At 38.5% G+C, this 23,347-nt stretch overlaps 1 protein-coding gene across 1 annotated transcript; it reads left to right on the top strand.

The window, feature by feature from the left end:
• The first annotated feature begins 1,893 nt into the window (after nucleotides 1-1,893).
• Nucleotides 1,894-23,278, top strand: LOC141435583 (protein zer-1 homolog). The gene is made up of 8 exons (XM_074098314.1): nucleotides 1,894-3,176; nucleotides 6,403-6,605; nucleotides 7,960-8,131; nucleotides 9,693-9,854; nucleotides 16,155-16,316; nucleotides 17,474-17,623; nucleotides 18,171-18,423; nucleotides 19,950-23,278. The coding sequence occupies exons 1-8, from the start codon at nucleotides 2,178-2,180 to the stop codon at nucleotides 20,123-20,125; spliced, it is 2,277 nt and encodes a 758-aa protein (XP_073954415.1). The 5' UTR covers nucleotides 1,894-2,177; the 3' UTR covers nucleotides 20,126-23,278.
• The last annotated feature ends 69 nt before the right edge of the window (nucleotides 23,279-23,347 follow it).

Genomic DNA, 23,347 nt, shown 5'->3' on the forward strand with positions numbered 1-23,347 from the left:
AAATCTCAATTTGCTACTTTTTATCGGCTACGCCAATTTACGCGGCATTTCAGTATCATCAATGATAGGCCAAATTTTAATGTAGATAGTCTGAGGTCCCAGTTTAGAAATACAGTAGGTTGCAAATCGTTGAAATCGTGGCCATAATTCCCACGCTCGGCAGGCTTGGGGACGGCACTATAGCGTCGATAATTCGTGAAGAAGACGCTGCCGTGAGTTTTCTGGATTTTCCTTTAGTCGTGTCCTACGACATCCAACGAGGCGTATGACAAGGGCGTAGGTAACATAAGTTTATATTCTTATCCCGGGAACGTGTAAACTACCCAGAGGGCACAGACGAATTTGCGAGCTACAGCTAGTGTATTTCTGTCTTTCCGTTATGTTTTGAAAATATCCATGGTATGTACTAGATTCAATGAGGGCTACCGTTTTCGCGCTCACCAGTTGGCGCCACTGTAGACAAAGGTCATGCCCGAAGTATAGTGGTTAGTTTGTTATTATGGTCTTAAAACGAAATTTTGTTTTGAATCATATTTAATACCTTAAAACCGTACCATAAAAATATCGAGCATGCCACAGTGTTGCGTAGTCCCTTTTTGTTCGGAAAAAAGGGAGGATAAAGGATTTCGAAAGACAAAACTGTCTCAAAACACAGACATTCATTGCCTCGTGACGCATATTTGCCATAATGAGGGCTATCGCGTATGAATTCGCCACTAGAGGTGCTAGTGTAGCGTGAGGTCTCCGAAATGTCAAATCTCATAGTTTTTGGGTGAGCTACGCAGGTTTATTTATAATTAGAATAATTTTGTGAATATTTTGCAATATCTGAAATTAATTATGGCAAATATGCGTTCCGGGGCAATGAATGTCTGTGTTTTGAGACAGTTTTGTCTTTCGGAAACTTTTGTCCTCCCTTTTTTCCGAACAAAACGGGGACTATGCAACACTGTGGCATGCTCGATATTTTTATGGTACGGTTTTAAGTTATATTAAAAATGATTTTAATCTAAACTTTGTTTTCACACCCGTAATAACGGACTTTGAAAGCCATACTTAAAAACCTCACGCAACAGTGCGCCATCTAGTGAGACAAAAAACGATAGCCCTCAAAATTCTTCTAAATATAAATAAACCCGCATAGATCATCCAAAAACAGTGACATTTGACATTCTGGAGACCTCTCGCTACACTAGCGCCTCTAGCAACGAATTCATACGTTATAGCCCCCATTCAATTGATTTTTATTTATTTATTTAGAAAATTTTATCGAGCTAGGTCTCAAACGCTAGGTGCCATCCCAGCTGTAAGTAAACTTGTAGAAATGAAAAATTTTGGTGGCTCCATCTTTTGACCAGTAGCTCAACCTTCATTCAACTATACTGATGACATAATAAAAACGCTTTCTAGTATCTGGGGTTGTGTGAAATCTCATAGTTTTTGGGTGAGCTACGCGGGTTTATTTATAATTAGAATAATTTTGTGAATATTTTGCAATATCTGAAATTAATTATGGCAAATATGCGTTCAGGGGCAATGCATGTCTGCGTTTTGAGACAGTTTTGTCTTTCGGAAACCTTTGTCCTCCCTTTTTTCCGAACAAAACGGGGACTATGCAACACTGTGGCATGCTCGATATTTTTATGGTACGGTTTTAAGGTGTATTAAATATGATTTTAATCTAAACTTTGTTTTCACGCCCGTAATAACAGACTTTGAAAGCCACACTTAAAAACGCCAACAGTGCGCCATCTAGTGAGACAAAAAACGATAGCCCTCATTGATGTAGTGCATCTCTTTCGCTTCCGATTGGCTAATCTACGAGCCAATGTTGCCATACGTAACTTTGTCTAACCGTGGTCTAACCTATACCCATTCACTTCATCATTCATTCTTCATTCATTATCCAAACATATTTGGATCTGACAGGCAGACAGCAGTCTAGAAAAATTAGATTGGTATTCTTGTTGCGTCGCGATTTCAGTTGCATTGGGGTCGTGAAAATTTGTGACCGTGCATTCAGTTGATTTGAAAGGTTCAGCTGCCACTTTTTTCGCCCTATGTCTCCCAACGTAATGTAAGTTGCAAGAGAAACGCAACGATGGCATTGCGAGCTTCGCATTTCTCAGTTTCCTAATAGTGTACCAGTTCCTATACTATAGCGCAATACGGCCGTGATGATGACGTCCGGACAGGAATTGTTTTCGCTGTACGACAGCTCCCCAGATACGCTGTTCGACATAAGTATGAGCCTTATAGTTAACAACCTGAATATAATATCTACAATGGATCCGGAGACTCGATCGCGTAGTTTGAAAGACGACGTGATACTGCCGTTGGAGATCTGTGAGAAGTTTCTGGAGGCTTACCAGAAGACCAACAGGGTGAGTGACAGCATAGCGAACATGTTCCGTGATCGTACTCGGACGCGGCTCACTGTAGTGCGCTTGCGCAACTCACGTATCACGGACGAAGGCCTCCGCTGTCTTATGGAGCACCGCCCGCTGGAGCTCGAACTGGTGCAGTGCGAATACCTCAGCCCCAGCTCCCTTGATATCATCAATACAAACAGCCAAAACTTGGTCACTCTCAAAGTGGGACCTCTGACTTACGTTCTCTCGCAAGATGATACTCTCTTCAGACAGAGAGGCTACACAATTGATGCTCCCAACTTGCGGAGGCTCACCCGACATGGGCTTGCAGTCTTCCCACTTCTTCTGTTGAAATCGCTGACCAATCTGACACACTTGGATTTATCGAAGACAACCTCAGCTAGCACTATTTGGGTGTTGAAAGATTTGAAAAATCTACGATCTTTAATATTACACAGTGTACACTGGTCGAAAGATGTAATAGACTGGATAGCAAGCTTGCACACCTTGAGGCATCTGGACATCTCCCAGTCTAATGACAGACATGGAAAATATTTCGACCCTAATGAAGTTCTTGCTAAACTTATAAATAATCTTACACTTTTGGAGTCTTTGGACATTTCGGGTACAAATCTAGCGGGCTCTGGTGCAGCTGCAGTGTCCAGTGAAAATGCTTCTGCTACTGATCAAGTGCGGTGTGACATACCAGGGCTGGCTTCAAGAGTTAACAGGCCCTTGGAGTTTTTGGGGCTATATGGAACACATCATGGAGCATGCAAGAGGCATGACATACCTGCTAAAGTTGTGAGTATATTTTTTGTATTATTTTTATGAAACAGAGAGGCAAATGCATGTGTTGCTAACACTGAGTTTCAGCAATCTAGAATAAAAAACAACAATTTCATTTTCAAAGAGATCAGTATTGCATTATCCTGAGTTTGGGTAAGTTATGACTCAACTTCTTTTTTTTAAACATGTTTTTACAGTTAGGTATCTGATTTTATTGCTTTGTTTCTTTCAAACTATCTGCAAAGTTGTGTTAGTCCTATTTGATGATTATTAAAGAATTAGAACCATTGTTATGATTACAATTATAAAAAAATATAAGATGTGTAATAAATATAGAATGAAACAAAAAATTAATTTACATGTCAACTGAAATAAATATACATTCTCTGATGAATTGGAACACCATTGTGAGTCTTGATGTGAACTTACCATTTAGGTTCAGCTTTTACTGAAAATGGTAAAATTAGACTAAAATATTTTAAATTTTTATATGTACTATACTTATGATTTTTGTACTATGTTGTTTAAAAATATCTTAATATTAACATTCTTTAGCATCCTATTGTGATCACAACAAAACAACTTTGAATTGCAATTTCGAAAGGGAAAAGATTTCACTTTGAGATACTTTATTTTCAATCTAAAATACCATCTCTAGTTTTAGACCTTTACTAACCCAATTATATTGTTGACCCAGTATTCCACTTCTATTTATTTCACCATCTATTTATACATTGATTATTATCTTGTAAACATAGGTTACACATGCATCATCATAACATAGCTCTCTGCACTTATCATATCAATGCTCACCACTTAACTGGATAACACTTAAAATAAGTTCCAACAATGACACAATGCTTGAACATTTGAATGTATATAGTTCGGGAACAAAAAGACAGCTCCTGAGTCAAATGACAAAGTGTAACTTTGACTTTTCTTTACATATTATTTATTTACCATAAAATCAATTGATTGTGTTATAAAAAGAAAAATGGAACAAAGATAGGCAGATAGTTTGAGACTAGATGAGTGAAAGAAAGCAAATCATTTTAAAGAAAAGTTTGTATGAAAAACAATAATTATTGATTGAAATAGGTACATAGTGGAGATGAGTACATCATGTCAAATTTCACTTATCCAACCGACTGACTTGTTTGGCATGGGCTTGTTTGGATCTATTGTTTCTCTGGTAACTACTACCCTTAAACCGGTGAAGCTGTTAACAGTCAAGCTATTTATAAATAGCCTGACTCCTCACCAAGGATTGTCGCAGTTTATTGTCAGAAACAGTGACAGACTAAAGCCAGGGTCCAGGGTGAGGTCCTCCAGTTTTAGAACTTGCTACAAGTATTTTCAAATTCACAATTGTATGAGCGAGTATGTGTATTAATAGTTTGAAATATGTATAGTCAAATCTTTCTAATAAAATGATAATGACAGATAAACTGTGAGCCTTTGGAAGCTACTGGGCCGGAGGCCTAGGACGAACCACACGTTCCGCCTCCCTAGCCCACCATTGTCTAGTCTCAGATAATTCCTAAAAAAACCGGCCAAGTGCATGTCGGACTATCGCACAGAGAGTTCCGTACAAAGAGTGTAGCCGTGTTTGCATGAAAAAGCAGCCCTTTCACCAAATGCTTACTGTATTTTTTGTTAATAAGAGCCGTCATGACAAGTATTATTTCCTGTAAGTTTTACCTTCTATCTTTGTTATTTTCTGATATGATTTATTTTTACTTTTCATAAAAAAACATTTTTTCCCCACATTGGCTAATGCCGTCCACGTAAACTTTTGGAACAGTAATATATACATAATGACTAGACCCCACTATTGGAGGTACAATTTGGTAGCTGTCAAGTCTTAGGGATGGGTAAGAAATACTTTAAAATACAAGCTAAATGTCGATATTTTTTTCTTTACCATAATGACAGTATACTTTAATTAAACATGTTTATTTTGTGAAATTCACAAAATGAATATGTATTAAAAAGTTTAATTGGAAAAAAAAATAACTTCAATTAAACCCAATATATCTTAGCTCTTTTCATTTTAAGAAATATGTCTCGTAATATATTACTAAAGTTTAAAAAATATAGTATTATATTACGAGACATTAAAAAGAATATTTTAAATACATTAAGAATAGAGCTAAGATATATTGGGTTTAATTAATGTTTTTTCTATGTATAAAAATTACAAATGTTAATTCATTATTCATTTTGTAATTAGTCCTGTTTTACAAAATAAACATGTTTAATTAAAGTCTTAGATTGTCATTATCTCATTATGGTAAAGATAATTTATCTATATTTAGTTAGTATTTTAAAATATTTTTCACCCATCCCTAAGACTTGACAGTTACCAAAAAGCACCTCCAATATCAGGGTCCAATAATGACTCACATTTATTCTGGAAATAATCCAACTTAATATTACTAATGTTGTAAGTTTGTTAAGATGTTGTTGGGATGTTTAGATGTTTGGATGTTTGTTACTCAATCACGTCTAAACCGCTGAACCAATTTAGATGAATTTCTTATTCCGGAAAATTGCATAGTTCCTGCGGGATAGCGATAAACGAATACTATGCAGACGGAGTCGCGGGCAACAGCTAATATTTAATAGTACCAAAAAAATCTTAGATAAATATATGAAATGAAACTTTAATTTTTTTATTGCTTTCTCGAATTGCGACACCAACAGTTCTTTGTTAGTAATGTGATGACTTAGACTTAGATAAAAGTTTGATTTTTTCGCTGCTCCAAGGGATAAAAGGCCTGAGTATTTGATATTAATTTCAGCTTGATTCTTTACGCATTCCTGAGAATAAAAGTCTTGGCAAACGTACGGTCACAAAGTCACAATCATTAATTTGGGGCCCACTCTGTGAAAAAGTCCTTTGAATTGTCATACAAAATGACAGGTATTCGATCTTAAGTGGGTTCCAAATTAACGATCGTGACTGTACGGTTGGACGGACAGACAGAAAGACAGATGGACTTCAATGTTGTCCTATAATGGTTCCGTTTTTGTCAATCAAGGTATGGAACCCTTAAAAGCCCTGTATAATATATTATATAGGATTTTTCTTTGTTGCTAATTTGACCTCACATCCTCATAAACTAACAAGCAGTAGATTTTTTACAGCATTTCGGTATTGTTTTCCTAAGGCATTGCAACTTACCCTTATGCATCATGAAGTACCAGAAAAGTACTCTAACCAAGACTCCCATTTCAGATAACTGGGGACGCCAACGTGGAGCAGATCTTGACGGCCGCAGCTGCCTATATGGAGAGACCAGCTATTCTGACTCGTGTCCTCAATGATCTTTATTATTTGTTCCGTTACGAGAACAACGCGTTCATCGGACGAGCTCTTGCTGTTGTCTTAGATGCTATGGATCAGCATGTATCAGAGAAACACATCCAAATTTCTGGCAGGTAAGAAGCTAAGACGGGACTTGAGGCCGCTCGCAATCAAATCCACCGTCTCTTTCTACCCGTATCCTTTACCGTTTGATAGAAATAAGGGTGAAATTACTTCTGATTCTGGCAGCTTTTATTTCATAAACTTAACAGGCTACAGTACAGGTGATATAATTAGGTTTAAATTTTATATTCAATGAGAAATACAGATTAAAACAGACCTAATAAAGTCGACAATGTATTTCAAATTGTCATAAATAGGCACTTAGACCAGCAATGTGGGGGTGACAAGGTTTTGATCTATTCCAAGACAGAATTTACCCAGTTGATTCGATCATTGGCATGGTTGTATTCGTTTTGAAAGCAAAAGCATTCAACGTGTTTCTAGCCGCTGTCTTTGTCTTTGCGTTTTTTGCTTTGCGGAAACCAAACTTTTCCTGCTGCATTTATTAAAGGTTTAAAGAAGTTTCTGGTGTATTCTTTTCATTGTTGGTGCATAAAGGCGTAGTGTTATTTTTTATGGCGGTAAAGTTCATGGCTTTAGGTAAAGATAGTAACTAACTAGTTTTATTTCTCAATAACTTGAAATTATGCATTGTGCAGAACATTTTTGATTAGAATTTTAGGTAAAATCATCCTTAGTAGGGTCCTTGTGAAGACTAGGTGCAGAAACGAAAAAAAAATCATGTTAAATATTCCCTTTTAGTGGAGGGAAGAGCGTGTGCAAATTTTCAAAAATGTATAAAAAAAGTCACTTGGATATACTCGAGCGCATTAGGCATTCATAGAGTATACGAGTGCGCCCTACGTCTATCTGATAACTGGTATGGGAGCCCCCCTTCAATATTTATTTTATTCGGTTTTTAGTATTTGTTGTTCCGCTATAACGCAGTTACGTAGTATTACCATGCACGACATGATTATGATTATGTAGGCAATTGTGTTATTTCACATACATTTTGGAGTTTCGACAGTCGTGTGGAAGTTATTGTGGCGAACCTAAAATAAGACTTTAGAGTCTCTTCACCTCTATCGATGAGGATATCGACTTAAGCTGATGACTGAAGCTAACGCGTATTTTGCGCGCCGTGTGACACAACACAAATTTACGTTGTTAAGTTCGTGTCCCCAAATTGTATTGCAGATTGCAGAATTAATCAGGGTTAACTATTGCAAAACAGCATCCACTTAGACGTGTGACGTTGTTATATCATTTTGTATGGGGACAGGGAATATTAAGGGTTAAGTCGATTCCGCGCCAATGATATGGGCAGACTCTTAGGTGCATTGACGGTCACATCCCGGCATGACCGTGAGATTATCATAAATTAGACCTACTTCACTTACATCCTCTTGTTTTGTTCCTCAGCGCAACATTGTTCTACATCGTAAAGGGAAAAGAGAAGGGTCGTATTGGCATCAAGTTGAAGAAGCGTATCATCACAGCGCTTCTCGACGGCATGGAGGCTCATCTTGGCGATGATACCATGATGAGGAACGGCTGCTTGACACTATGCCAGTTCAAAATACCCATGGATGTAGTGAGTACCGATGGATTAACCTAAAAATCGTGTTTTCACTTCTCATGCTCGTAAAGTTCATGTTTATGCTGGATGTAGGCGACATAAAATGACTTTTTATGCACTAGTGCATAAAGTTAAATCTTCGTCTACGACCAAAGTAATCAGGTGTCAACAGCCACAAACAAAAAAGTTTCTACATATTTTAAAAAATAATTTCTAATTTAAATAAAACTAAAAATCAATAAAAATAAATCAATAAAACTAAAAAATATAATTAAATGTGATACATTTGTTAGTTCTTTACCTCAAAAGCATAAATTCCTTGTAGCGTTTCACCGAATCGCATTTCACCTCGATCGTATTTTTAATTATAGTGTTGTGTGTTGTGTCTCAATCGTGTTTTTTTTAGTCTCTTAGTTTTAGTCGCATTTCACCTCGATCGTGTGTTATGTATTTGAGTACAAACATTTAATTAACTTGTCAAATTAATTAGAGTCCCAAGCAAACATCGATCGCGGCGAATTTCGTCTAGGGTAAAATACTACACGAAAAACGAGATGCTACAAATTAATTATACTAATGTAAAAAGCTACGCGATAAATTGCGCCAAGTACATGATTCTATTGAAATTTTGTTAGTTCGAGGTAAAATGCGATTTGGTAAATCGCTACAAGGAATTTATGCTTTTGTTTGAGGTAAAGAACTAACAAACGATATAATAATGCATGAAATATAAAAGGTACATGAAAGTGAACAATTGTTTCCACTGTTGCTATTTCATTTCCTCGCAATCTATCTAAGTGAAAAGCATAGTGTAAAACTCGAGCATTAAATCCATTTTGCCCTCGACGTGTCTATCCACCCTCGCAGTGCCGGCTCGGGTGGCTATATGAACGTCTTGGGTGAAATGGCTCGTTTTATGCTCTTGTCGTACAATTTACTATTGGACACAATTTCTTTGTTGATGGTACTTTTCTATAGCGTTGTCACTACAGCTCTATTTTGGGTCAATCTGACCATTGAAAGTCGGTAAAAATTGATGTAAGTTTTTTTATGTTGTTAGTTATACACCCCGTGTATTTCGCATTTGCATGTATTCTCCGTCCATCGCCATAGTTAATAACATTTATCTCAAAAAAAAATCACGATTGTTAACTGAAATTACATACTACAATTATTTAAAATTGCAATAAAGAAAAGTTCATCTGTAACTTGAACATGCTGAAATAAAACAAAGCGTTTTCTTTCTGTGATAGTATTCAGGTGACCAATTATGTCACGAGTTTACGCTCGCTGCTTGCAGAACTCCGTATTTCCTAAAATCCTCACCTAAGATGGCCTCAAAGTTCAAAGGTGTTTTGTGAAAAAAAATCGTAATGTCGAAAATATAAGGGTTGATCTAGCCCTACTACTCCAGTCAGATTTTTAGGTCTGTGTTAGCATATTATAGGAGAAGCAAAGAACAGGGTTCAAGCTTGTTTTAATTGTCTACACAAAAATGTTAGCCAGCTCTCCAGCTGTAAGGTTCACCAACCACTAGGCTATGCCGTCGTCGTAATTATTTTGTTTCGTGTTGTAGTTGTTCGAGTATGAACGCGTAGTGCAGATCCTACTGAACGGCGTGGCTGACGTGAACCAAGAAGGCTTCGTGCAGCGGATTGCCATATACCTACTTAACTCGCTGGCTTGTCAAGTTGACGGCAGCCAAAAACAGTTCCTGGGGAACAATGGGGCAATACGAGTAAGTATTTGAAATTAGTAACCGGGTCACAGCACGCCAGCTTAACTTAACATCTCGCGACGAGGCTATATCGAGAAATTGGTTCATTTATTTCCAAACACTGTTCGGTAATAATGGCATACAATAATTATCCTTTTATTGATCTTTTCTGTACTCTTTTTTAGGCAATAGAAATGTTGATTTCTGTCTTTTACGTTTTTAACCCCCATGGTTCCGCCATTTAGATAAATTTCCAAAAACTGAGTCGGCAAAAAATCCGTATAATTATCGAACTTGCTCAGAAAATTTCACGAGAATCGGTTGAAATTTGAAACGTGTAGAGTAGGAAATACGAAAGCATTTTTGCCAAAGTTAGAAACGGATCTAGTTGAATCAGTCAAACAATATGTAAACTTTGGTATGCCAAATAAATAGTTGGATAAAGTAAGAACATTTTTCTTTTATATTTATTGTGTGAGACTTTTTTAACTTAGGTTGCGTGTGAGCGACTGAGGTGGAGGGAGGTCTTTAGTAAAAACCTGTCTAGCAGAGAATAACTTCTCGCTGATGCGATGATGTGTGCGAACCAAAAATACCAATAATAACTCGAAACTAAACTTGCACTAGCGATATTTTTGTGACTATGCTCTGCGACTTTGTTTTAATGCTGAAAATGTAATATTACGTATTTGCTTGTATTTATCCAAGAGGTTAAAATTTCTCGTCCTGATCGAACAAAACTTCATTTTAGAAACAAGTTCAAGTTATCTATTTGCTTTTCATCGTTCAAGGATGCAGCAAATGAGCTATGTAGGTATGATGCATATGCAAAATAGTTTTCCAGACACGAGAAAGATTTTTTTTACCTAAAAATTATGAAAGAATGTCTAATCATCTATAAAAGTGTCTAGCACAGTGCGAATACAAGAAAAAACTTTGTGTTTTGTGTCAGAACCTAATAAATGCCAAGCGAATTAGCTCGTTGACGTAGCTATGGGTAGGTCATAGAGCACGGAGAATGGATGGCCGTTGGGGCCGAAAAGTCCTCGAATGGAAACCGCGGATCGGCAGGTAGGACTTCCACCAACAAGATGGACGGATGACCTGGTTAAAGCCGCGGGTTCACGCTGGATGCAGGCCGCTGCCAACCGAAGCAAATGGTGGTCTATGGGGGAGGCCTATATGTCCAACAGTGGACGACCTACGGCTGATATGTTGATGATAACTTAAAAAATGGCAGTAGCAAATGTTGTCGTTAATTAACCAACAATATCTGGGTGATCGAGCTGTTAAAACTCGCTACTATATATATATATAGAAAAACCCTTCATACCAAATTTCATCGAAATCGTTGGAGCCGTTTGCGAAATCCCCGACATATATATAATACAAGAATTGCTCGTTTAAAGGTATTGGATGTTCATGTATTTCCTGTGATCGGATGACACTTATTTATACATAGTTTGTAAATTCGATGCTATAAATATAAAGTGCTGTAAGTAAAAAAGAAGTAACGACATCAATTGAGGTTTTCGGGTAACATCCGCATAGAGAGAGAGATTTCTCTACTGTGGTGTCCCACACGCTATATGTATGAGGTGGAGACTAATAATTAAGTAGTTTTAGAAAAATGTGCACTATGTTTCCAATAAATTGCTTTGCCATACAAATATCTCAGCTATACACCAGGGTGCGTCTAAGGATCGCCCACATCGTCCCACGCAAATAAAAACAGCTTTTGTCGAAGGCATCACATGAAGGTGATCTTTATACTCCCCTTGAGTGCTTATGTATCCTTATATAAGGGTATTGTGTTATCTACATATAAAAGACTAAAGAAGTCGACTCTCGTGTTCACTCGCTAATCAATGAGCACTGCGAAGGAAATAAAGAAACTGTATTTGAATTTAATTTAATTTGTGTAATAGCAAAATAGGATAGTAACTTAATCTTTTCTTTGATAATGTAACTAATAAAAAGTTGGTTTTACTACTACAAACTAATGGACCGATTTAAAACAGAAAAGTACGCTATCTATCCGAATACCTCTTACCGGAACCGAATAATAAAGCATAGATTATATCCCGGAAATGTACCAAGTTCCTAAGGGACACAGCTTGAAGGTATTAATAATTTGCCGACCTATCCTTATTAATATTATAAATGCGAAAGTAACTGTCTGTTGTCTTTTGACGCTTAAACTGCTGAACTGATTTATAGCTGATAGTTTGAGATCCAGTTTTTATCCCGGATATTAGCGTAATTCCCGCGGAATTATTTTAGGAATTATTTGCAAATGGAATCACGGGCACCAGCTTCGTATCATAAGTCATCAAATAGATAAAGTTGTCTACTGAGCATGAGATTAAGACGTCAATCTCCAATCTCTATTAATTTTCTGATTATTAATTAACTCAAAGTCAAAGTCAAAATATCTTTATTCAATTTAGGCTAACAAGCACTTATGAATGTCAAAAAAAAAATCTACCACCGGTTCGGAAAAACGTCTGTTGAAAAGAATCCGGCAAGAAACTCAACGAGGTATATATATGTCAAGTCCTAGCGAAGCATACAGTCAGCACGCTCCTTTTATATTAGATCACTGTTTGGAAGCCACCTAGTGAACGAATGTACGGTCACGATCGTTAATTTGAGACCCATTTCGTCAAAAAATCCTTTAAAATGAGATATTCGATCTTAAGTGGGTCCCAAATTAAATATCATTATAAGGGAACGGGGGGTTGAGACGCTGTATCGCCCTTGACAACAAAGATGTCTGAACATGATTGTCACTTCGGCCGCTACTCCGATTTATACTATAATATGCGAAAGTTTGTGAGTATGTGTGTGTGTATGTTTGTTCCTCGTTCACGCTAAAACAATTGGACTGGATTATTTGGTATGTAGATAGCTGCCGGACATGTGGAATAACACATGCTAACTTTATGATGAAATTGGGAATTTGGCGCGGATGTTTTATACGTTTGAAATATTTACTCGATGTAATTTAAAGGAATTCCTGGTACTGCTGGTATGTTGGTATACGCGTCAGTTCCGCAAGTAAACACTAGCTTAAGTTAGGGTCTGCCCAAATGTATCGACGCGGAATCGTTTTAAGCCGACCAAAAAAACTCTTTAGAGCCGATCGACGTTTTTTTCTCTCTTATTGCGTGGACTAAAGAGTTTTTGATCGGCTTAAGCAGATTCCGGGTCGATAAGTTTGGGGAGACCCTAAGGGTTTATTTGATGCCGAGTCTTATTGCTAACTTAAACGTTGATCCCTTTTTAACCAATTGGCGTATGCGAAATGAATGTTTGCTTTATTTACGCGAATGATTCATGATTTTCGGCCTTATGTTGTGTTACGTTGTGTTGTCTCTTAACTAAATATGTGATTAGTTGGTAAAGTCTTATAAGACGCAGGCTCTGCCTAGTTTTGAGGTTTCTGCTGATTCTTTTTAACACCATGTATGCACGATTTTCACCCTAATTACCTACCAATATCCTACTAATGTGTGCAATAAAGATATATTTATTATTATTATGTGCTCGGCCCTCTACATGTTAGGGTAAAGAATTTTATCTTATGTCAAATGGCACGCATAAGCCGCGAACAGTACGTTATGCGTCTACACAGTTATAAATTAAAAAAAGGAATGTTATAATTAGTACCAATTCCGGGAGAAATAGCCTATTCTATCACACTGCTGAGCAAAGGCCTCTGCCCGATAGATAGTTGTACAAAATATATGTATGTATTTTTTAACTACTGAGGTGAGGTCTTACTCTTGGTTGTGATTTACTCGGACCACGACTGCTGCAGTATTTCAAAACGTCGAGGTCATTTAAAAAATAATCAGTGATTATGTTTATGTCCCGGAATTGGAAGTAATTCCGAGCAAAAATAGCGAAGGATGAAACAATATACAATCATTGATCTCTTAAAAACCGTTGCTTATACAACAATATCGCGTAAGTCAAAATTTGGCCATGAGACATTTTATATACCATTCGGTAGATTTTAGATTATGGCCAACTTTTGACTCACGCGGAATACAGCAGTATATTAACTAAATTGCGCAACAAATCAACCTCTGAGCTTTGACGTGTAATTTCGTCTGCCCAGAATTCGTTCGTTCGTTCGTTCGTTCATTCAGGGTCTCAAACTGTCTCCATACCTCATCTAAATTGTTCAGAGTTAAGAGCTTGGAGAGATAAAAGATAGATACAGAATTACTTTAGCGTTAATAATATTAGTACGGAATATTCATGGGGGCTGTCTATAGCGATTATTTAAAGTTTATTTTAAGATTATGCGAAGAAAACTTGTCACATTTTGTTGAAGTACGATTGAGAAGTGGCGCATGAACCTGAATAGATTAAACAATCAATGTGAGGAATAATTTTGCTTACCTGTAAATACCTTATATGTATGTATAATCTCGTTAGGTTACTAAGGTACTGTTTCCTTGCTAGTAAAATTATACTTAAGTGGTAAAACGGTTGGATAGCCAAAATAGCAAAAAAAACCTTTTTAGTTTTGTCATGTCCGTTAGTCTCTCTCTCATTCTCTCTCTCTCCCTCTGTCCGTATGTCACATTCATTTTACTTTGAAACTACTCGTAAAAGAATAAAAATTTGAGGGGGCACTCGATACATGGGAACACAAAGTTCCCAATTCCCACTGGACCCGCGTGGGAACTACAGTCCCCACGTGGGAACTACAGTGCCCTGCAGTGGGATGTATCCAGGCCGAGATGTGACTCCATGCATGCAGCTGAAGGGAGTTGGCTTTCCTTATTAGATCAGAACCATAGTACTGATCTGTTAACTCACGAGGGAGCGCCCCTCCATAACTTATCATATCAATGTGCAATAGTACGAGAAAACCTCGTTCTTGCACGTTGTCTTAGTGTGCGTGACTGACGGTACGGACACCAAAAAAAATGCCACATTCGAGCTACGCACACATAGGGTGACACTCTTTCTCGGCCCGGATAATACCGGGATGGAAAAACAGACTTTTATCATCCTACTTGTATTATATTGGAGGTTTAGATGTTTGTTGCTTAATCACGCAATTACAGCTGAACAGATTTACATGAAACTTGGCGAACAGATAGAAAAAGATTTGCATTGAGACATAAGATACTTGATATCACGGTAATGCGTTTTCGTGACATAATATTTTAAGTTTAAACAAGAATAGAGGGCGCTGGTCAAGAACGGTGACGTACCGTACCTCGGCTCTCAAGATGACGTGTTAACTTCGTTTGCATTCAATACTTGGTGTTGTGCGAGCGAATGTCCTTTCAAATTGTTAGATTGCATTACCATGGTAACAAGAATCGTGTAAGTAAACGGTAGTCGTTGTATATTTCTAAAAATTGCACGGGCATAATTACAATAGTTCAGTTAAGACGGCGTTAAGCTATTTCTAATGCGGGCGAAGCCTCGGGTTAAGGCTAGTACTAATATAATTGCGAATTTGTTGTGTTAGCTTTTAATGATTTAAGTGTCGGCAGTTCATTAAATCTTAAGTAAAAATCGTACACCATCCAAATAAAATGTATTTCTTGGTCTCTCTGTTTCCGAAGTAGTACCTACTTAAACTTAACTGACGTAGAAGGTGTCTCAGTACTGACTTCGTTTAATATACAGGGTAGAAACGATAAGTGATCTCATTCGATTATTTCTAATCTATACAAGATATCGAATAACCCTCCTTCGGGCAGTCGGGTAAAAACTAGTTAGTGATCTTGAAAGTCCTACATGAGCTGAATTAAATGGTATCAATTTGTGCGTGCGAAGGAAGCCGTAGGTAAATGCAAGTAGTATAATAAAATATACTACCAAGTACTTTCATGTAGATACGTAGATGGTTTTCTTTTAATGCAAGCTTTTATTTAAATAACGTATGTAATGTAACTAAAGAACTTTATTAATGTTCGTATTAAATAAGCTGCAAGATTGAGATAGTTGTCAGTTTTAATATTGCAAATGAATTCCAGTAGTAGTTTTTTGACATTTCTGATGAGGAGTTTAATAATAAGCCTTTGTCTATTTCAATTTAATAATGGTTCCATGATGAATTTCGATATTGTTCTATACTTTACTGTACAATCGTCAAACTGATTGTGCTCATAAAAGAGAAAGTCCATGGACAGATTTGACACTGGTTGCCCTAGGCTCACGCCTTTTAATAATCCCAAGTTTTACCGTCCTAGTCCTACTTGGCCTATTGCGACAGCCGCTACTGTTAAGACCAGTCCTCTTAACCACGCAAAGGATCTTGTGTGACGGCGTCGGCTGTTGTTTCAGAAAATGCTGAACCTGATTGAGGATCGACTGGAGCGGCGGCTGTGTGACGACGTGTTAGAAGTAGCGTGGTCCACTATGTGGAACGTCACCGACGAAACGCCGCAGAATTGCCAACGGTTCCTTGAGAACCGCGGCATGGACTTCTTCCTCGCTTGTCTTAAGGTGAGTGACCTGTTTGACACAATTTTCAAGGGCAAGAGCTGAAGAACGTAGTCGATGCGCACAAAGAGCTAAGGCATTTGTCCCATCGCCGGCGAGGAATCGAATGGCTATATAGCCATTACGAAAAAATAAAGTAATATTTTAAAAAAGGATTTCGTATTTTATACGGAATCGTCCAAGTTTAGGTATATTTTATACCTTAGGCTGCTATTTACTCATAAACTACTAATAATTCACAAGCAAACTTAGCAGTTATAGTTTTCCTTGAAAGTTTGATATACTTACTACCATCCGGAATTTTAAAAAAATTTCCACCCACCGCTTTAGATTTTAGACGGGGGGGGGGGGGGCGCTCGATTTTAATGAAAATTTGCAGTTTAGTTGAATATTTCGCAAACAAATCACTGAATCGAAAAATCGTACTAGCAACCCCGAATGGTTTTAAAAGACCTATCCAACGATACCCCACACTATAGGGTTGGATGAGAAAAAAAAATCACCCCACTTTATGTCTATGGGAGGTACCATAATATTTTTTAAATTTTTAATTGTACCATTTTGTCGGCATAGTTTACATATATGTCCCTGCAAAATTACAGCTTTCTAGCATTGATAGTCCCTGAGCAAAGCCGCGGACGGACAGACAGACATGACGAAACTATAAGGGTTCCGTTTTTGCCATTTTGGCTCCGGAACCCTAAAAACGAACAATAGATATAAATTTTCGCTCGTCTTTTATTATCCATACAACTGAAGAGTGGGATGCCCTGCCTGCATCTGTGTTGTGTTCTCTGATCGTTACAATCAGGCCGTCTTCAAATCTAGGGTGAAAGGATATTTATTAGGCATGCGTGCTCCATCTTAAAAACATCTTCGCTTACCATCAGGCGTGATTGTGGTCAAACACAAGCCTGTTTCTTTAAAAAAAAAAAGATCTCGTGCCAGTAAAAGAGTTACATATGCTATAGTTGATCACTGGCTGATCACAATGGCGAGAATTCACTTTTCACTAGTATTTCTCAGCGTTAACATATTTTCTAGACATATGTGAAGTTGAATAAAACCTTGCAAAAATTATATTAAAACTGACCTGATGAGCGATTAATCCGTAGCGACCTTAACTATTTTAACTCTCTTATTATATATGTTCTTTACAGAGTTTTCCAGACAAGGAGGAACTTCTTCGCAACATGATGGGTTTACTGGGCAACGTGGCTGAAGTGGCAGAGTTGAGACCGCAGCTTATGGACAGATTATTTCTCTCTGTCTTCTCCGAGTTGCTTGAGTCCTCTAGTGATGGTATCGAGGTAATTACACGAATCAGATTAAGAATATCGTGCATAGCACACGTATATTTCACAGTACTTTAGGAAATGTCGGATGTCTTTCTAGTTAGTTCGACCGCACAGGCTTTGAAGTGTCCACATTTTGTTTAAAAATAATACACTTCAAAATGTTTTAAGCGTACCAACGGCAACCCTAGTATGTATGACCTATTAAGGTGAGGAGGAAATAGCTCTCAGTGACCTTCTGCATACAAGCGGATAGGGTCACCGCTCCCAATGAGCATAGTTTGCGCCCGTTTTATTCACACTATGTTAAGGAAACCAATTCAAACCGAGGCGCTTACCCCGGGTGCCATTTCTAAGAAGGCTCTAAATTCCATGTTGTAAATATTAGCCTTATTTTTATAAATTGGTGCTTAGCAAGGGCGCCCAAATTTACATTGCCCCGAGGCAAAACCGATTTTGAACCGATTCAAAAATGTCGTGTATGTGGCGTTCTCATATCTGTACGCATATATTTAAATCCGAAACTCTATGTATTGGTATTAAAACAGGCACTTTTTTACAGGTGAGCTACAACGCAGCAGGCGTTTTAGCCCACATGGCATCAGATGGACCAGCGGCGTGGACGGCGACCGAACCAGCGCGCGAGGCGGTTTTGCAGCGCGTCGCCGCCGCCATCGAGCGTTGGGACTTGAATGCCGAGCGGAATATCAACTACCGCTCGTTCGAGCCCATATTGAGTCTTCTGCATGCTCACCATACGCCACAGTGCCAGCACTGGGCTGTCTGGGCGCTGGCTAACCTCACCACCGTCTACCGTGAGTTTTTTTGTTTTGTCTCTGAGTTGACCGCTGGGACTTGAGTGCCGAGCGAAACATCAACTTCCGCTCGTTCGAGCCCATACTGAGTCTGCTGCATGCACACCATACGCCACAGCACTGGGCCGTCTGGACGCTGGCTAACCTTACCACCATCTACCGTAACTTTTTAGGGTTCCGTAGTCAACTAGGAACCTTTATAGTTTTGCCGTGTTTGGCCGTCTGTCTGTCTGTCAGCCCGCAGCTAAGATCAGAGACCTTAGAACTAAAGAGCTATAATTTGGCATGAATTTACGCCGACAAATTGGTACAATAAAAAAAGGTAAAAAAAAGCTATTGGGTGGAAAAAATTGAAAAAAAAAACAGGATGGTAGTAAGTTGAGTGCCGAGCGTAACATGAACTACCGCTCTTTAGAGCCCATATTGAGTGTGCTGCATGCACACCATACGCCACGCCACAGTGGCAGCGCTGGGCAGTGGGCGCCAGTCCTGGCCTAGAGGCGGCAGCGTCCTAGGGGCGGCAGATTCCAGAAGACGAGATAACTATTATTTTGGAATTGTACATATGGGGCGGCGGAAATAAAGTGGCCTACACTCATAAATAGTACATTGTTGTAGAGGCTCGAAAGTAAGCAATAGATGAACGAGTTAGTTTAAAGGCCGATCCGAAGGGGAGGCCTTCGATAATACGAGTTCATCAAACATTGTGCTTTTCACGATCACTGCGAGGAAATAAAAAAATATTTATCACAAAGCAAACAATAAGAATCCAATGATTGCGTTGCTCCCGCCGTGTGACACTCTTTATCGGCCCGGATAATACCGACATAGAAATACCGGCCCGATTTTTCTTGTACACGCCCATAGAAACTCATGTCAGTTTGACAGGAGTTTGTATGGGCGAGTACACGAATAATCGGGTCGGTATTATCCAGGCTAGTAAATAGTGTCACCCCTCCCGCCGATTTTTAGTTTTTCTTTTCTGGCATATTTTTTTAAACGAGTCCGTTCTTTGTGGCCACTACGCAACTACGCAACCACATATTTAAAAAATCAAAACGTCACCTTCGTCATGTCCGACCTGCTGCGATGCTGTGGCGTTTTTTCATACTTAAAAAAATTAAAACATTTTGTGCATATTATGCGCTTAAGAAAAAAAAGCATTCTCATTGGTCAATTTAAATTCACATGCAGCAGACGATTACTTTTGATTGGTCCAATTGTCGTTTCAGCACGCTAGGAATGAAATTCCGAAATTATCGCGTATCGCATTATGAAATACATATATTGATACGACCTTTCGTAATGTATTACATTGTTGTCGTGTTTTGCGAGCCATAAATGAGTCAAAATGTACATAATAGTCAGCTTTGGGTACTGGATTTAGTTCATCTATGGCCACATTTTCGAACAGTGTAGTGAAAAAAATCTTTTAATACGAGGCCTAGTGATTAATATATGGATAAAAGTGGAGGTCGAATTGACTTTGAAAAATGCTTGCTGTATTTCGTTGTTTAAATTTTCAGCTGACAAGTACTGCGGGTTGGTGGAGGCGGAGGGAGGCTTAAAGCTCCTAGTGGATCTGCTCAACCACCCGTCGCCGTACGAGATGATCAAAGACCTGGCCTGTGTCGTGATCGGTAACTGCGCGCGCTACGCGAACCGCGTCACGCCGTCGCCGCCCGTGTCCCCGGACAATTAACTAATGGAGTACTTCGAGGACATCAGTCCTCAGCTTCGGGACTAGACGCGAATACGGGACTGCCTCGCCCGCCTCTTCCAGGGTACAAGACCGCATAAGCGCAGAACACACAGGACGGCAGCAGGTCGGAAGCTGGTCGGGTCAGGAGTGCGGCGGGCCTATTTACGTGATCGCTGGTCGCCGCCGTCGGTGTGATGTTGTTCGTATACAGCCACGTAAATATGCCCGCGGCACTCCCGACTCCCGACCCGCTGCCGTCCTATGTGTTTTGCGCTTTAAAGCCTAACCATACTACATATTTATACGCGCAGATATATGGGCAGCTCTAATATCGTAAATATTACGCTTGATAAATATGTATTGTGCACAGGCCATGGGCCTTGTTGGTAACCGAGTTTGATGGGTTCCAAAAATCAGTTAATTCACTTCCCTAATAAGAATTACAACTCTAGCGTTTATATCAGAAGGTATACGGTCATGAAACGGTTAACACTCACTGTATGATAGAGTGGAACATCTGCACATAGGCGTGCATTGGCTCGATTTCAGGGCAGGCAGCTTAACTACCCTGGTATTGACCCAATGCATGCCACTGCGCAGGCAGTACTAAAGAAAAACGGATGTATATGTAACTTCTGTTATTGACGGCTTTTATGTACATTCAATACGTCATAAAGCTCTGATCTTTACGCGTGAGTGAAAATTCTTCGCAACGCTTTGAAATCGGTTTTAAGTTCCCTGTCCGACCAAAGCATGACTAAAAAAGGACAGGGTGAAATGCGATAGATCTGACTAATATGGACAAAGGACGCGCGAATTCAGCTATTTTCTACGTGTTACTAATACTCATTTTGAAAATATTAAGTGTGCACATTATAGGAAACATGTAATGTACCTATTAAATAACCTTCAGTCGAGTCTTTACACCATACTACTAGTTAATTGTGTTTTAGAGATAACTTTATATTGTTTTCTAACGTTTTAATTTATAGATTTATTGCGTTATTAAATTAAACGTAATTATTTCGCAATTAACTGATCATCTAAGCTGGAACTGACAAAACTGTTTTAGGAAAGGATGCATAAAGTTAACCCTAGCTATACATTAGTCAATTATACCCTTTCGAAAGGAAAATAGTAGGTACTTTCGCTTTTGGTTAATTAGGTACGTCTTTGACTACATATGTCACGATATTTTTCATTCCTCCGTGTCACCTGCTATGCTGCGAGAACCCACTCAGTTAAGTGTTAGATGATATTAGGTATTAAACTTGGTTACCTACTAGGTAGAAGCGGTCTCGGCCCCCCCTCCAGTCCGCCACCCCCACTGGCGACCATCCCATCGGCAATAATTTTCGTGCAGTGTCTCCGCTCTTCCCCTGATGAACTTTTGTGAACGAATTTAAACAGAACTCCAAAACGTATCTCGTTCCCGTATTGTAGGGTTCTTATTAGTAAGCAAAATTATTAACGCCTTTACTGGCAAGTGACGTGTGGCACCACTTCCCTAAACAGATCAGAGTTTTTAAATATTACATTATATCGAGCTTAGTGGTTGTCTTATTGCGGGGCGGCTTGCGGGAACTGCCCGTGGAGGTTCCTGCAAGCCCCTTTGTAAAACTAATAATTTTCCCAAGCAATGAACAAAGAAACAAGATTAACCCCCTGTTTCACCAACCATTGATTAAATTTATAAAGAATACAGCACAGACAGCATCAGATATTTATCCGTCAAATAAAATTAATCAATGGGTGGTGTTTAGATAATTATACACACCTTATATCTGTTTTACCGAGGTAATTAGACTCGATCGTTGATTTTACGCTATGGTGTGTTATTGATGTAATTATAATTATATAATAAGTGTATTATGTAAAAACAATGTAGGAATATTTATTTTATTTTGATCAATCAACAACGGAGTATTAAATCTAATATATAAAAAATCATCTGTATTTGTGTTTACAAATAAATTAGGTATATTCGGTATAACTTTATGCTGATTACAAAGTAAATCTATGTACTTATTCTTATATTCAAAATTCAAATTCACTATTCTGTCCGTTATACAAATTAGAGATAGAATGTACTAAGCGTGAAAACAACTGTTGGAACTGGATAAGCATTAGCGCGGGTACGGTGCAATAAGTGGAATCCCATTTGATCTATACAACTCTGAAGCAACAGAGTTCAAAATCGTATCAAATGTATTAGTTTTGTAGAACATATGGGATCTACCCAATTTATCATACATTTACATACACAACAGCTGTACACAAGATTCTCATTTACCCTCAACTGTCTACTGCAGTCCATTGCAGAGTACATTGTCTTCCCGTGAATCTATAATGCCGTATCTAGCTTTGTTCATATTTTGCTTCACATAGTTGCAAGATAATTTAATTGTTCGCTAACATTTACTTAGACTAGCTTCGCCAAAAACAATATTGTTGTATTAACGAAAGCGTGTATCAGATCCACGACATCAATTTGTAGGTCAATAATGACGAGAGTTACTGGACTTAAAGAGTATCCCAGACAGCAGAGAAAGCGAAAAATGTTAAAAATATCGATCGAAAGTTATTTCATAGTTATATACATAATATAAACAAGTAGTATCATCTACTGCAGTTGCCTGCATCTTACAGTCTAAAAAGTAATAAGACTTGGTCGCGGTTAGCCATTAGCATTAATGACGGAGGCCACAGACACCAAAACTAAAGAAAGGTTTGGACGCAGCTAGTAATGCTGGCGCAAATCCCCAGCCAAGCCACCGCTGGCCTGGTCTGTCTTGTTTAAATGTGGCCAACTGGATTCATTTCATTCATGAATTATTCGCGGGGCACGCGGGCGCAGGTCACTGGCTTATAAAATATGGCAGCGCTCTATTCCCACCAGTACTGGCAGCCAGCACTAGCTTCGTCTAAACCTAGCTTATTGGTGTTTGAAACCACCACTGGGTTGATGTGTTGTTGCAACGGCTGAAGCAAAGCAGCCTGCGTGTCTGGAATACGCTTTAGGTAGTTCCTTCATTGATAGCTAGTTGGAGTCTATAAGATAAATTCTTATTTTGCCAGTGTATTTTTGTTAATAAAGTTTCTTCTGTTGCTGCTTGCTTTTGGCAAAAACTATAGCACTGAAATTGGAACTTCCCTTTTGCTCTCTTATTACATGATATTAGCGTGAGCGGGACGGCACGATACGAATTTCGAAATTCGACA

This window comes from Choristoneura fumiferana, chromosome Z, assembly GCF_025370935.1.
Source record: "Choristoneura fumiferana chromosome Z, NRCan_CFum_1, whole genome shotgun sequence".
Taxonomy (NCBI): domain Eukaryota; kingdom Metazoa; phylum Arthropoda; class Insecta; order Lepidoptera; family Tortricidae; genus Choristoneura; species Choristoneura fumiferana.